The following is a 17,662-nucleotide window of genomic DNA, read 5'->3' on the forward strand; positions in this document are numbered from 1 at the left end:
GACCTCCTCCAGCATTGGTTTAGCATTAGCGCGCAGGTCGTTTTCTAAGCGGCCGAACTATATTTAAGCAGCTACTGTCATGACATCATCCTTTATAAGATATGTTGTTTAACAATGCATGTAAACGTCAATATTTACGTAACAGCTAATTTACATTATTTTTTTTCTTTTTGGAAATGCCACATTACTACATCATTCGCATTATTTGTTGCCAATGAAGCCGCACGACCATATAAATGAGGAGGCCCCTAACAGTTCAAGAATAAAAGCAAACTTCACTTTAAGTATATTCCACTACACCTAACATTCTGTTGAGAGATTATATTGACAGCTTTATGTAACTGATAAGGTTGAGACAATTAACTGACATCCCCCATGACAAGGAATTCCAGCTTTAACAGTAACCTTACAACCAAATTCTCAAAACTGTGCTAGAGGGTTATTCAATGGCACAGAAGTACGATATGAACTGACGCGACGTGACGAAGGAAAAATTAAACTTACACTGTAACGGATATACCTCCCTTTGAAGTTAGAACGTGTCTTCCCAACAAACAAATTTTTTCCCAAATAAACTCATAGATTAATCTGCATTACACTGATGAAATCACGGAAGTGTTTAACTACAAAAGATCCACCAATACCATTTTAACACTATTTAAAGTTATTCCAAAGGAAGAGATACCAGATAGCATACTAACAACTCCGATGACGTACAGTATGAGAAATATGTTATTCATTGAATGATCAACCATATTTGGTACCTAACTAACGCAATTAATATCATTATTGTTTTTACACTTATTAATCTTTAAACAATGCTAAATGTTCAAAATATGTACAGGGTAAATAAAAAGTCAAGATCCCCCCCTCTAATATTTTTTCAAGTAAATATACAGAGATATCCTTTTGGTGGTCGAGCAATCTTAGCAGCAAGTTTCATTTTATCATTTTGAAATTTTTGAGTGTCTAAAAATATTAGAGGGGGGGGGGGTCTTGACTTTTTATTCACCCTGTATAATTAACTCAATTTATCGCAGTTAGATGAATTAGCATAAGCCTTGAAAGTGACCGTCAATTTCGACGGGTTTCATCTAGTAATAAATAATCTTTCACCACGTTTTACTGTGTTACAAACAGTTATACTGTGTAACCAAGTTGGACTATGAGACACGATCTTCACTTTACATTCGTTGGCCAACGAGAAGGATTAGTGAGTACGGTACTGGTCATCTCAATATTAAATTAAATTTTACACCTCATTATCATTGTAGTATTCAAATTGTAACCGCGTCAAATACTTCTCTTACCAAGGGGTTGTTTCCACATTTTTTGAGGTATCAATGGCCATTGCACTCAAGTTCTGAACAATAACACCAATGTTTTTAAACATTTGTTTGATTCATTACAGTTTAAAGACATTGTAGGAAAAAATAGTATCTTGTTCTGTTGATAAAAGTTTTCTACAATAAACCGAATTGTAATATATTTGCAGAATTTTCAATAACCTTGGTATTTCACTCTTGGTATCATACAATTTCATTTAATAAATTTTGGTAACTATAGTAAGTAAGAAGCCACTACAAAAGATTCACATTGAGGCGCAACACTAAAATTTGTGTGGTAGTGCGCAAAGTAGAGTCAGTGTATATTTAAGATTGTTTTCAGCTCTGGAAGAACTTCAGACAGTATCAGGGACGTCCCCTAAGGATCTCTGGGAATAATTTTATCCTACAGGGCCCACTCAAATTTTTATTAACACCAAGCTTCCACTGCCAACGCTCTGTTGTCTATTCTTATTCACTTTGTTCTTCCAACCCAGGGGCAACCAATATTTGTAAAGAAACAATCATAAAAGTCATTATATTCATATATCATATATCATATATATCATATATTAATTTATATTTAAACTAGCTGTAACCCGCGGGCTTTGCCCCGTTTAACTTCTAAATTTTCAAGATAATCTCGTTCGCATGGCTCAATCACGTCCTGGTTGAAGTTTGTTCGCTACGCTCACTCACCTTTAGGTTGGAGCTCGTTCGCTGCGCTCACTTGCCTTCAGGTTAGCTCGTTCGCTACTCTAACTCGCCTCCAGGTTGAAGTTTGTTCGCTACGCTCACTCACCTTTTGGTTGCAAATTAGCTGTTGTCATAAATGTAAAAGAAATAATAGTGCTGCACCCTGTTGGTAATCCTTGTAACTTTAATGCTATTGAACATCATAGAACAGAACCAACTTGTTTAATTGAAACAGCTGTTAAGATTCAATAATTCCATTTCTCATAAGGTTAACATGGGAAACTCCAGAGCCACTGGGGCGGAGCCCGAAAGGATTTTTGAAATAAGAATATGCCTATATGTTAATCGGGAATGTTAGCTATCATCATGCCAAATTTCAGCCCAATCCAACCAGTATTTTTCGCGTTCACTTGTCACAAACATACATCCACACATCCATACATCCATACATCTAAACTTTCTCATTTATAATATTAGTAGGATATATAAATCAGATTATTTTTTTCTTTTTTTTAGCGAATTTCCCCTATAGAGAATAAGCTATTACCGTAGTACTCATGGTAGGACCTGGACCCAGGACCGATTTACCTTTTCGTTTTGAGGCCCCTAGAGACCAAAAACACTATCCGTTCAAATTCATATACAGGGTGGTAAAAAAGTCCCTGGACAGTTGAATATTTTAAAAAATAATGCAGATAGAGCTATAATACTTGGTACAAAGTTACAGGGCATAAAACTCTTATTTTAACTCATATTCAGTGATCCAATAACCCTTCAGGGGGACGGCCCACAAGGAGTCAGAAGAAAATCTTAAACGGAAGCATAGGTCAATATGCACATCAAATTAAAGGTCTTTTTTTGTAGAATACAATGCCGCAAACCGCACTTCAAAAGGTTGATCCTGCGCAAAATGGCAGATGTTCAAAGATTTCTTGAATCCGCCATTTTGAATCTTTGAACGACTGCCATTTTTTACTCAGGCATTCTTTTGAGTTTGAATTTACGGCATCGTAATCTACTAGTGAAGACCTTTAATTTGATGTGCATATCGACCTATGCTTACGTTAACAATTTTCTTCCGATTCTTAGGGCTGTGCCCCTGAGGAGTAAGCGTATAATAGCAATGTAAATTAAATGAATCTTTGAACAACTGTCATTTTGCGCAGGATCAACCTTTTGAAGTGCGGTTTGCGGCATTGTATTCTACAAAAAAAAGACCTTTAATTTGATGTGCATATTGACCTATGCTTCCGTTTAAGATTTTCTTCTGACTCCTTGTGGGCCGTCCCCCTGAAGGGTTATTGGATCACTGAATATGTGTTAAAATAGAGTTTTATGCCCTGTAACTTTGTACCAAGTATTATAGCTCTATCTGCATTATTTTTTAAAATATTCAACTGTCCAGGGACTTTTTTACCACCCTGTATATATAATATATATATATTTATATATGTGTCCGTTAGCGCGATAACTCGAGCAAAAATCATTCGATTTTGATGACATTTGGTACAAAAGTGTAAACCTACGTTTATTTGAACGAGTTCGCGAACCAGCATGATCGGACTATGGGAACAGGGGTCTATGGGGGATTTTATGGGGTAAAAATTGGTTTTTCCCATTTTTGACCCTGAAAACTTAAAATTTAGCAATTTCTTTCCTAAACATTTTGTAGACCTAAAAAAACAAATAATTTAGTATATTGAAGCGTTATTATGCGCCTAATGGTAAAAAAATGTAAATTTAAAATTCCCATGTTATTCTTATAGAGAACAAGTAAACTGTTGTAGTTTGCTTGTTTATGAACATATTTTGATCAAATTTGGAAAATGTTTTATTTCTTACCAACTATTAACATTTTACAAAAAAAGAACAGTTTTACCCTCCCTGATGCAGCAAACCTAAGTAGACCTACTTGTTAAACTAATTCTATTTAAATAGGAAATAAATGTTATATTTTTAAGTAGACATTTTAGTGTTAATCCAATCAGGCTAATGGAAATTCGCTTAGTCTGCAGGTTTGCTGCGACGGGGATATCTTTACATATCGTGTTCACAGACATATACATATACAGGGTGAGGCAGTGAGAGCACCCTGATTTTCTTTTGTTGTCACATTATAAGTGAAGCAACATTGAATGAACAGCTGTGCTTATAACATCAATCAAGCTATGCCATTTTAGTAAACATTGTACCTGAGGCTTGTAACACTGAGATTTTGATGTAGGAACCTATTTGTAAAATACGGTAGTTTGTACCAGATTCCATACTTTCTCAATATGGCACTGTTCCAGATTGGAAAACTATAGGGAACTGGGTAAAATTATTTAGGATAACAGCTAAAACCATAAACATAAACGGTGGGTACCACAAAACATTTTGCACACCAGCAAATGTTGAAAGAGTGCGAGTCGCAGTAACTCAAAGTCTAAAAAAGCTTTGTCAGAATGCTTTCGTTGTTGGAAGCTTTACGTTGGCTCTTTGCTTTCTTTGGTGGTTCTCCCTATAAGCTACTTGAAATTTAAGGTATTTCAAAGTTGCCCTAGAGAGTTTCTTGAATTTCCAAGAAACTAAAGTGATTCTTGAAGAAATGTTAGAAGGAGTATTCAATGGCATTTTAAAGTGACTGAAAAGGAATGTCAAGTAGGACAAGGACGTCACTTAAAGGATTTTATTTCCAAGAAATGGAAAAATTACTTTGTTAAGTAAAAATGGCAAAAGATAAGCTGTGTTATGATGTGCTATTTATATGTATAGGGTAAATAGTATTGAATTCGTACTATTTATAAATTGGGGCGCTTTCATTGCCTCACCCTGTATATATATATATACACACATATATAAATATATATACATTTATATAAATTTGAACGAATAGTGTTTTTGGGCCCTAGGGACATCAAAATTAAAAAAGTACATCGGTCCCGGGTCTAGGTCTTACCGTGCCACCTACGGTAATAGCTACTTTCCTATAGGGAAATTCGCTAAAATTATAGTACCGGTATTGTAAGTTTTCAATCTTTGGCTTTGCTTACAGCTGGTAACTATTTGAATTTTTTATTAAATTGTGTTTAATTTTTACTACATGTGTTTATTTAACCCCAGAATGTGTTTATGTTGTTCTTATACTAAAATAATATTTGTTGGTAAATAAAAAGATCATTCTAACTGGACTAACTACTAGTTGCATTTAACACTCTATATGTTGATCAATCACAGTTATCTGAAAATAAAAAATGACTTAAGTTTATAGAAAATTGCTTAAAGTAGGAAGATAAATTGAAACTGTGAGATTAAGACTGCAAGATAATGTAATCAATGAAGACATTTTTCTGTTTCTTTACTTTGAGACAAGGATGTTTTATTGTTGCTGTAGTGTATTTCATCATGAGAGGAGGCTTTATAGCTTACGAGGTTGTCAAAACCATTTGGCCGCAGGATACCTTTGGTCCCAGTGAAGATATACCTTTGGTTTTCAGACTTTTGTGGGATTCATATTTTTTTATGCTAGCCTTGATTTTATTTTTTGGAGCAGTGTTAGAAAACTCTTGGCTTTTGTTTACATACATATCTTTATCATATTTTAAAATTGTAATGGTGACAGCTTACCGGTTCATTTTAATTCTTGAGACTGATAATAAAGCCCTCAACTTCTTTAAGCAAACAACAGAACTACTAATGGATGTATATTTCTTGATTACCTGTTATGGTTACTACAAGCAAATTATGAGGAGGTGAAAATGCTTTAGTAAGTTCTAGTATCAGTTACTCTTTTATGGAAATAAAGTTTAAAACAGAGGTTGTTATTCAATTTACTCAACAATAAATAATACAAACAATAAATCTTTGATAAAGCAAATTGTATGACAACTCAGGGGTCGAAAGTGTTGACAAATAATTTTGTAAATTGTACTGGCGAGATGTCTCAGCAAAAAAACTTGCTATAATTTAAGGTAAGTAACGATACGTTAAAGCATAAGAATTAGAATGCCATCACAAATTTCACTTAGGCCATTTAAAAGTTAACCCATAGGCTATTATTTGTAAAAAATTAGGGGTAAAATGATACGCTCAGTTTAAAAAGTGAAATTTAAATTTTTAACTGGACTATGAAAATTTTAAAGACTAGGGCTAAAAAGTGAAATTTCAATTTTTAACTGGACTATGACAATTTTAAAGTCTAGAAACAAGGGCAAATATCTTAAAGTGATTATTGAGAGGTAATTAAGTACTCTAAAATAGAAAGAACTTCTCTAATTAAAAGAAAATATGATTTTTTCTCCTTGTTGAAACTAGCTATTTTCGATAAAAGCTGATATCAAAGAAAATAGTTGTTTCTCAAGCTATAATTTAGAGACAGGGAAAACGATCAGCTGATTTTCCCTCTCTCTAAATTTACCACGCTCTCGATTAGCTCTCTATTTACCACCTCTACGTGCGCTAGTGTTTTGTTATGGTTTATTTAACGATTTAAATCAGCTGTTATCATTGTTGCACAATAATCTAAATGTATACAGAAACATGAATTAGTTTATTTTAGTGTTTTAGCATACTGTAGTGCGTTTTAGAAATTGCTCAAAATATGTCTAAAAATCCTAATGATTTTATGAAAAAAGCTTCAGATATAGCCTAACTTAACACCTTCCACGAGAGAAATCACAGGAAATATATGACGAGAAAGTAAGTTTTTAAGTAGGTTTGCTATGGACAATTAAATTTTTTATGGAGATGTATTGAATGTTAGTTGAAAAATATAATAGTGTTCATATTACTGAGGTCTGTAGTGTGTATGTTTGCGTTGGGATTAAAAGTATCTTTCATAACTCATACCAAAAGTTATTTTCCGGTACTGGTTCCATTTATCCCATCCTCGGCTTCGCCTCGTACGTGAAAATACTTCTCACATGCTTGGCTTTGCCTCACACTTGAAATTTGAGTTTCCTGTGTGAGGCAACTGAAAGTCGATTATTGGTCCTATAAATGAAATATACTATTTCTGTTGTTTGTTTGTGATTGTGTGATTCTAGGGTTCATGATGGAAATTCGTGCATATAGATAGTACAGTAAATGAGTTTGATTGAAGATGACGTACCAAACCAAAAGAGAAAGGAAGTTGAAAAGGTCACAGCTAGAATTAGTACTTCTAGCCATGTTTCTTATAATTTCAATCTATTTAAAAAAACAATGAAACAAACAATGAACTTGAATTAATTGAACTGGCAGACGGCAGAATTGGGTACTTTGTACAATAGTATGATCAATGTATTCTTTTAAATGCTGATCAAAGCAGTAAAAACAATAATCAAATGTGCATTCTTTCACAGCATCAAAAATCCCTTAAATTTCTATAGGCCTAGAATTGATGGTAGATATTTCTTTTGTTAATTTTTTCTAGCATATCGATATTTTCATCTAATTAATTTTGTTAGTATCAAATAGTGTAAAACGAATGGTGTTAAACCACAGAGCATAGAATAAATATAGAGTCGCCACTCCTATACCTACAGCTATACCAGTAGTGAAACCGATTTCTGCCATCTTGGTGAGAGAGTCGGCCTCGGAACTTGGAAAACACAGCGTCATTACCACTGTGTTATTCTATGCTACTTTATGAACTAGATGAAGCTACCGCTCCGAGGATACATTTAGAACTATCCCCCCTTCGATATTGACCTAGGACTCTGCCCCGTAGGCTTTCAAAGTTCTGAGGTGAGAGTTTAAAAAGTAAATATTGATCGGTGGTTTCCTTGGTAACATTATAATGGTTTAAATGTAAATGCAGACCGGGACGGCCGCCATCTTGGTACGAGAAGCATGCTTCACTCCAGACGGCAAGTGCCGCCTCTATATTTATTCTATGCTCTGTGTGTTAAACAGATGAGACATGTGGGGACAATGGAACAAAATCTAAAAGCGATAGAAACTTCTAAAAATAAAAAAAAGTCTGTTATTTTCTGGAAGGACCTCATAATACTTACTACTTCTTTTCAAACCAGACTGTCCAAGCCTAATTGGTTTGGTAATTAGTGAAGAGGAAGAACATTACCAATCTCAAATAAAAATCTAAAAGCAGAATGATTACAACAAATTTTATATAAAACTTTTTATTTAAACTTTACAACTATGAAACATTTTTGGAAATGACAGGTTGATGATTTTTATGTACAAAGAAAATATACAGTATACTACTACTAAAAAATAAAAATATTTTTGTTTCAAAGCACTATATTTACATTAAATTAATTCTTAAGTAATTGATACCAGTCTTTTCTTCTTTGAAACAAATATTTTTATTCATTAGGCCTACTAATTTTGCATGCACAGCATGTAAGAAAATAAGCAAAAACTAAAAAAAAATTAACTGAATTAACCAAATTGTTTTTAAATACAGATTTAACAAGCAAACCAAGTAAATTTAATTACTAACATAATCCCTGCTTACAGGGTATCCAATTTAAGACAATTCTTGCAGTCCCTGGATAAGTCTTTGGAAGTACAATAGAAAGCAGAGTTGAGGGTTTCTTGATATTTTAAATACAAATGTCTTTACAACAGTCATTAATTACAACATATATTAGCCCTAATTTTGCTTTTTTAACCAAACCAATATTTATGAAAATAATTTACACTAAAATAGAGAACAGTTTTACTATTTTTCGTGTCCAAGTAAATAGGAACACAAGTAGAACAAGTAGAAGGAACATCACACAGTGGCGGCGATAACGGGCCCGCGGTGCGGGGGGGCCCGCGAGCTAGGGGTGCCCATGAGCCTTGACCGGGATTTTCGGTAAATTTTACTGGCACACGGGCCCGCGATATAGTGACAGGCTCAGCCACACGGGTCCCCTCTCATAACAATATTTATATGAGAATTAAAATAGGCTACGTTTTTTTATGATGAAAATTGTTCAAACCTATAGTTCAAGTAGTTTACAACAACTAAACTAACACTATTACTTGACCAATCCATATAAATGATCTACCAACCTAAGTAAAAGAATTGTCATCAGTCATGCGGGTTGCATTAACTGGAACTGTCCTCATGGATTGTGTGAAGGCGTAGTCAAAACTGGTTGCATAATAATAGGGCCGTATTTATAACCGATGTGGCCTTGTCATCGTCACCCGCGGGGAAATGTTCTCGTCGATATCCGCGATCGCGGCAAAAGCGTAGGCCTAATCTTTCAATTTTGGGAGCGTGATCCTCACGGATATACAAGCTTTTACTTTTAATTGTGCATAATTGTATTGAATACTGAGAAAATCGGCTCGAGCTTGATTTTCTGACTTTATGCTTGATCTCTCAAGCTTGTAGTCCAGGCTCTGCTCGGCTTGAAAATCGGCATTATAGGCCTATTATAAAAATCAACCGTTTCCAAAGCAACCCGATCTTGAACGCACTAAAAATGTTACTAAGGGCCTCAGGCCAAATCAGATCGGTTCAAAATCGGGTTGTTTTGGAAACGGTTGATTTTTATAATAGGCCTATAATGCCGATTTTCGAGCCGAGCAGAGCCTGATGGACTACAAGCTTGAGAGATCAAGCATAAAGTCAGAAAATCAAGCTCGAGCCGATTTTCTCAGTATTCAATACAATAATGCAAAATTAAAATTAAAAGCTTTTATATCCGTGAGGATCATGCACGCTCACAAAATTGAAAGATTAGGCCTACGCTTTTGCCGCGATCGCGGATATCGACGAGAACATTTCCCCGCGGGTGACGATATGACGATGTCTCCGTGGCCGCAGATGTTCAATATTTTACCGCGGTTGCGGAAGACGATAATTACGTTTCTTTTTTAGTGAGAGATATCTCTAGGATTTAGCCGCGATTACGGATAAATGATTTATCCGTCACCACCGACGGGTCGCGGGGAGATATTGGGCCGTAATATTAGATTGGGCCGTGAACGCGGGAGACGATGATGCTGCTATCTAATGATGTCATAGGTTTGGTTGCATTTGCAATCAGGGTAAACTATGATAATGTTTCTTCCATGACTTATGACTACGGGAAGTATTTACGATTTTTCAGCGATCATTGAAGACGATAATGACGCCTCGGGAGATGCCTTGTCAAGTTTATTGCAAAATTGCAAGTTTAGGCGGTAATACATGGAAAAATGTTTTTAAAGATCATTGGGAGAGGGGGGCCCGGCGAACAAACTTGCGGGGGGGGGGGGGGCCCGCGGGTTCTTATCACCGCCACTGACATCACAGTGGTGTTTTGGCAATGTAACATAATAAGAACTATGTGACTAAATTATGTGCATTTAAATTAATGTTAAATGTAATAAAAAAAAACAAAATTTGTAAACAAATACCAAATTGGAATATGTAAGACATGTCACAGGAACGAAATAAACTTAAAACGCTTAAAATCTGATATAATTAAAATGTATTAACTTTGACAAAATAAGGTGAGGTAAACCAGATTATCATAATAACAACTGATATATCACAATACTAATTAATTAGGTGTATAGACACATTTTCATTTTGTAGGACTATGAATTCCCGGGGTTATTGTTATTTAGTTTTCGGTGTTAAATTCAAAACATAATCAATGTTATATTATTTAACAGCTTTGACTGTAAACATAGACAAGTAGAATAAGTATAGTCAAAGGAAGGTTCCACGATGTACCGTTTGTTTTTCGATTCGCTGCCGTTGTCGGCTCCTCGCCGGATAATACCAACAGACGCTGCAGCGGTGTGCGCTGTAACTACATGGCAATCCTGGCGGTTGGCACCAGAACTTGTGCTAAACGCAGCACAGCTAACTGTCTATATTTATTCTATTTGTATATGCTTTAAATCTAAGGACAACCTGCTGTTTTATAAGTAGATTTGCAACAGTAAAAAAAGTTTTAAATGTTTAAATATTAAGTATTCAATAGTAACTGTAGTGCAATAAGCCCAAGATTCGACAATTTCATGGTCCTGGATTTGAGTTCCCTGCCTGCCTACACCTTTTGAGAATGAGGCATAAGGAAAATTTAATTCCATCTAAAATCTTTATACATAGTACTAATTAAAAAGTAAAAGTAAGTTCAGTAAAGAATACTGCGCCCCAGTAAGTATACTTGGTTTAGAGATAACTGCTTTGGGTGGTCTCTAAACACAGTATTACATGAGTGGTGCCAATCATCACAATGGTGTCTTATCTTACTCAGTACTCTACTTCAATAAATAGTTGGCACAAATATACAATATCAAAAAAACACTATAACAACAAGTTTTTTTTATAACTTAGCTACTATGTTACATTTGCTGATCACAAAAACTAATTGGCGACAATTGAACATTTTAATTAATTTAATTAAAACTTCCAATAGACGACCAATGGTTTTTGGGAGCTTAAAAGTGTTCCTGAAATGAATTACCTAACCAATAACTTAAATCCATCATTACGTGGTTTGTAAGTCAGCATTTTTGCACACAATGGCAAACTTTAAGAGACCACTCATTCATCATCCGAATGAGTAGTTAGGTCTGCAGTCACTGATATCGTGAACAGAAACAAACGGAACTAAAGGAGCTTGTCCCAACAACCATCTGATGACCATGAACACAATCCACGAGAAAAATGCAAAACACATGACCAAACTCAGCTTAAATCCACTAGCAAACGACGCAATGAGTAGGAGCAGGCTGAGGTAGGCCAAGAAGTGATAGTTGGCTAGCACTCGCAGAGACAATCTAGGAGGCAAGGAGGTAGAGACACGTGACGGCACATTCGGGACACTCTTGTCAAAGTAGTAGATGATTTGTGGACCTGCCAACACCTGCCTGGCAATGCCACCAATCAGATCACGACGCATGTACAAGCTGTTCAACTGTCGACAATACTGCAACAGACCACACTTTATGTTTATTATGATCTTTATACAAACTATTGAACAGAATTATGAGTTACTGTTCCAGGAAACGGAGAATTACACACAAAATTGAAACATAACTTCATGTTACACCAACAGAGACCTGAAGATTTTATTAGTTTTTTAGAGGTCAAATCCTTTATTTAGAGGTTCTGATAGTGATAAACTCGAAATATTGAGATGATAGTCAGGAATCTCAGGATCATATAAAGGAATTTGTTATGTTGAGGTCCGTTATATTGTATCGAGTTTAGACTGTACAATGCAATTTACCACTTCATTTGCCTTCCCTCCCCTGTCTGTAGGAGGTCTACACCAGGGCTTTAGGCACCTCCACTTTACTGTATTTTCAGATTTTTTTGGACGCTGCATTCCTTAGAACGTTAGAACTTATTAATTCCTTGAACCTGCATACCTATCTACTTACTCCCCCCCCCCCCCCCATTTTAGTCATGGTATGAATGGAGACCCGTGGCTGAGTATTGCTTTAACTTAAAGCAATACAGTTACAGTGTCATGGGTTTTCTTTCTTTTTTTTTCTTATTTGTGCTGATTGTGTGACGCAAAATTCTAGGGGGGGGGGGGAATAAACTAGTATTCACCTAAGTCAGGCTAGGCCTACCCCTAGAACCGGCCACACTCAAATTTCTTCCCCGGAGTGCTCAGAAGGAGCCGAGAAAAATCCAGGGGTCGATACGAAGTTGACACGGCTTTGACTGATCAATTTATTTAAATTTAATCTAAGGCTCAGAGCTCTAGAAGCGCTCAGGAAATCCTGCAGACGCCCAGTTGGAGCTATATCATCCCAGCCTTCGTAAAAGTATTTTTGGAGAATTTTGCCTAACTTTTAGAATGGGCCGACGAGTATCCAATCTTAAGCCAATGCGATTCAATTCAATACAGAGTCGTTGGGGCCTAATTAATATAACTAAACGGAGAATTTATCGTGATACAGTTTAATATTAATATTCGTAGCTGATTGTCAAATCAGCCTACTCCCAGACTTGATTCTTTCACCCGCCAAAGACGGGATTTAGAACTTAGACGACAAGTCTCAGGGTATCAAAACGTCAAATTAACTAAAATAATCCAAGTAACAATTACTCGTTAAGCGAACGGAGAAATTGTAATTTCGAAACTAATTAATTAAAATAAAATAAACGATATCCACCACTAGTCACTGGCAGGCAGGAACTGGCGGGTCAAGACTCAAACGCGGAAACTAAGTTATTAAAATTTAGTTATTTAATATCGAATTTTGGAACAAAAATAGTCGTAAAACGAGAATGCGCGCGTTAAACGAAAATAAAGTAAAACGTAGAAATGGTTCAACTATTAGAACAGCTAACCTTCGTAATATCGGCAATCGGCGGGAATGCTTAAGTAGTCTTGTAACGATGATGTTACTTTGTAGACGGCGTACGAACGAATAATCCTGTCTTTGAGTAAAATCCTTCGTTCCTGCCCGCTCGAGGCTTACGCGCTCAAGCGGCGAACTTAAGTACTGTACTACTGGACAACAACTGATCGAATACTCAACTGTTGAGCCGGTCTAGTTTCGTCTGTCGTCTGTCAACAAATAAACACCAGTTTGTGGTTATGTCGTCCTCGATGTTAAATATTCGTAAAATCGGTCAGTTTAACTTTATTATGTGAAACGAAGTGCTATTATGAATAAATATGTAGTTGTGGATGTGTTTGTGTACTTCACTGTGAATAAAAATAGGCCTACGTTCTTTGGCCCATAGCCCAAGCTATGGCCAACACATAGGCCTGGGAGTAGGCTATTGTGGTTAAAAAATCGGGTAAGTTCTGGTGTTAATTTATTCGTAGTACGGTTTTACCCCCCTTAAAATTTGGTACCTTACAATTGGTTTAATAGAAAGCAAAGATACACAAAAATTTGTATAAATAGGTTTGACGTAATAGAAAATATTTATAAATTTTATATTTTTTTAAATGTTAACAATCCATTTTGTACTTTTTTTTGTGTTACCATACCTTTCCAATCATTAAAAACCTTGCCGTGGCCGATTTGAATCTGATAATTGAGAATATTGTATAAAGTGACATTGTTAATTTTCTAAAATATGAATAACTTACATTGCAGTTGACCCAACAGCAGAAAAAGTATAATAGCCGCACCAATCCAGCGTTCTCGTAGGAGCGGATCGGTTGCAAGTCAGGATCTCCCTCCTTCCCTAAGTCTGACAACCTCTTCTTCATATCCGACGGAGACATCTGGTGAAATATAGTTCAAAATTCTTGGTTACATATAAACTACATCAATATTGTACATGTATAATCAAATCAGGGATAACAAGAGCAGAGTACAAGAGCAACAGTAGCTAGGATAGACAACATCTCATGTCTATCTGCCGATTTAAAGGAGTGGTAAAACACTGTATTAATAACAGCAACAATGTGAACTTGGAGGACAATTCTGTAAAAGGGGGAATACACTGAAGTTTGGTTCTTTTCGATAGCCAAGCTAATTCCGCTTTGCATTATGACTCGGCGTGCCCGGGTATTAATAAGTGGCACACGGAGACACTTCTACAGCAGATTGGGCTTAATGGCGTTGTTCTGGGCGATGCTGTGGTTGCACAGCAAGTAAGCAACTTTGAGTGCGGCTTACACGTCATAGTCACTGCGCGACTGCTACTCTGTCAGCTGTGTGACGGCATTGTCAGCCGCCAACTACCTAGCAGCAAAGGCAATGAGAATAATAAACAGTGGATTCATAACACCAGAGCTCATTGTAATGAAGGAAACAAAATGAAGGATAAGACACTTAAAACAAAATATGCACATATGCAGGGATAATCTTCACCATCAATTGTACTTTTTTTCTTTTTTTTTATGGGGAGGAGGTAAAAATGCATTTACACACACTGAGGTGCTCAATGGCCACTCAGTAGTGCCGGACTCCCGCGGGCTCATTGTCCCCAGACTACTGGCTAAAAGACACCCTCGTCTCCTAGGACACTAACCTGGAACTGTTTCGCTCATTACTTCGGGCTAGGCCTTTTATACTACGCCCCTAGGGCTTTCCTTCTGGTTTCCTCAGAAAACTAAGGCCGATCGAGGTTGACCTTCTTATCCCGAAGTATGGCCTCGACGAACTGCTTTACACAGTTCCAGTTTCCTCCCCCTGGAGCATAGCTCCAACGATGTTGTCGGGAGTAATATCGACGCCGATCTCGGAGATCAAGGAGGCTCGGCGGACATGCCACCTGTCGCAGAAGAAGAAGGTATGCTCAGCCGTGTCTGCAATGCCAGGACAGTACATACAGTCTGGGCTGGCAGCCTTCCCCATTCTGTGCAAAAAGGCCCGAAAGTACCCGTGACCCGAAAAAAATTGAGTCAAGTAGTACCCAACCTCACCATGCTCCCGTTCCACCCATTGGTCGGATGCTAGGAATGAGCCTGGCGGTCCAACGTCCCCGAGACTCGGCTTCCCATTCACGCTGCCAGCGGTCGAAACTGCGGTTGCGTTCTTCTCTGGCAGCAGTCTCTCTATCTACTTCAGGTCTCCTGCGGTAGATCGCCTGTCGCTCCCTCGCGAGATGAAAGACGGGGATGACACTTGCAATCACCATGACTGCAGGCTCGGAAACCGTGCGGTAAGCGGAAGCAACTCGCAAGGCACCTCGACGCTGAACACGGGAGAGCCTGTCGCACAGGCTCGGAAGACACGCCTCTCCAGCACGTGGGCCCAGATTTCAGTACCGTACAAGAGTACTGATTGGACGGCAGACATCATTAGGCGGCGTTTTCAGGAGCGGGGGCCGCCGACGCTTGGCATAAGCCTACTAAGGGCAACAACTCCCTTAGCGGCTTTGTCAACAGTTCGCTTTATCTGCTCGCCGAAAGACATTTTGCCGTCAATCATAACACCAAGGTATTTGGCATACGGCTTGGTCTCCAGTTGGGCATGGCCTACTTGCAAAGGAAGGACGGTGGGAATTCTTTTCTTGGTTAGGATCACGATCTCAGTTTTTTCAACCGCCAACGATAAGCCGTGGTCCCGCATCCACTCGTTGACATGGAGCATCACTATACCAAGTTTAAGCTCTGCTTCTTCAACGGTTCTGCCTGCAACCAGAGCAGCGACGTCGTCGGCGTAGCCAACAAGGCGGGTCTCGTCTGGCATTTCGAGTCTAAGTTCCAGAAAACAGGTCCAAGGATCGATCCCTGCGCAGCCCCAGAAGTGACAGAGATCCGACACTGACCTTCGGTGGTGTCAAAAAGCAGGACGCGGTCTGAAAGGTAGGACTCAATCATTCGCAATATGTAAGGAGGGACGCGGAATGTGTGCTCGAGCGCCTGTAGCATGTCACTCCACCTGGCGGAGTTTAACGCATTCTTCACGTCAAGAGAGTGACGAGGAGAACTAAGCGGCGCGACCAATGACTGGTTCTCCGCACTGCCTTTTTTTTTTTTTTTTTTTTTGCTTTAAATCTTCTCTCAATTATTATATACTAATCTCAGACTGAAGGAAGTTTAGGTACCTAATATATTTTGTTTATATAGCTCACTATTTCTTCTATTGTTTAGCTATCTTCTCTAATATCTTTGATATGGCTAGTAATATTGAGATTGGCCTTAGGTCTTCTACTTTTCTTGCAGGTTTAAGTTTGGGTAATGGCCGGATGTTACTCATTTTCCAAGACTTAGGAAATTGTCCATCGTATAGTGATAGATTTATCCAATGGGTAATTGATTTTATTGCATAAGGACTGACAGTTTTTATCATTTCAATTTAAATTTCATCGCTGCCCACTGCTTTTGATTTGACCGTACATTAAGTCCATAACCTCTTTTTCACTGACATTCCTAAAATTGAATGTATTAGTTAGTCATCTTGTTTATTAACAATAAAACATTCCCAAAGCTGTTTATCAATATCGGACTCAGCTCCCATGTTAACAAACTATTCGTTGATTTAATCAGTTAACTAAAAAAACGACTGGAAAGTCAAACTTTTATGAATTGTGATAATGAATCGATTGGCCACAGAAATAACATTTTTCTTGATGATTTGTGGCTGCGTTGATTGGAGTATTTGAGGGAGATTCTGTCTGGGATGAAGGGCTAGTCGATGCAAGCTGAGCTGAAGTGTAAGATTCTGAAAATTCCCTTGCTGAATCTAAGGAACGGGCCTTCGAGAAAGCCTCATCTAATGTCAGTTCCAGATTTTCTAATAAGCTTTTCCTGATATTATTTGATGAAAGGCCATTGATAAAAAGCATCTTGGATATACTCATCACGATATACATTAGCTTTGACATCTTTAAACTCACAGTTTGATCTTAGAACACGTAATGATTGGAGGAATTGATCAACTGTTTCATCAGTTCGTTGTCAACGAATCATTAGTTTATGTCTTGCAAAAACTTCATTCTTTGGCTTGATTTACAGAGTGTGTCCAGTAGAGTAATTACTTCTGTGTATGATGTGCATTTTTTGATTTGTTCAAATATAGAATGGCTTACGTAGTTATGCAGAAGATAAAGCTTCTCCTCATCTTTTGCATTGATTGACTTGATAAATATTTCAAACGTCTTTTTCCAATGAATCTATTGTGATTTGTGATGTACTTTGATTTGATATCTGCGGTATTTAAAATCTTACAGGTTTATTATATTTCTGCATTTAGTAATTTAGTAGTTTGATCCGCTATGTGTGGGGAAGGCCTCTACTCCCCGTACACTACCGGTAGCCTTAAACACAATATTCCGTAGCATTTCATTATTGTTG

The 17,662-nt window shown here is 37.3% G+C and overlaps 1 protein-coding gene across 5 annotated transcripts in view; it reads right to left on the bottom strand.

Annotated features, from left to right (window-relative positions):
• Positions 1-8,141: 8,141 nt before the first annotated feature.
• LOC128989601 (sphingomyelin phosphodiesterase 4-like) overlaps positions 8,142-17,662 on the bottom strand; it is a 171,489-nt gene continuing 161,968 nt past the window's right edge. For all 5 annotated transcript variants that reach the window (XM_054411660.1, XM_054411744.1, XM_054411826.1 and 2 more), the window contains 2 exons: positions 14,003-14,140; positions 8,142-11,869 (listed from right to left, as the gene is read on the bottom strand). In XM_054411660.1, the coding sequence (XP_054267635.1) occupies positions 11,492-11,869; positions 14,003-14,140 (516 nt within the window). In that variant the 3' untranslated portion in view covers positions 8,142-11,491. The remainder of the gene's footprint in view (positions 11,870-14,002; positions 14,141-17,662) is intronic.

This window comes from Macrosteles quadrilineatus, unplaced genomic scaffold (genome assembly GCF_028750875.1).
Source record: "Macrosteles quadrilineatus isolate MER2022 unplaced genomic scaffold, UCM_ALF_1.0 Scaffold_1__1_contigs__length_201487025, whole genome shotgun sequence".
In the NCBI taxonomy this organism is placed as follows: Eukaryota; Metazoa; Arthropoda; class Insecta; order Hemiptera; family Cicadellidae; genus Macrosteles; species Macrosteles quadrilineatus.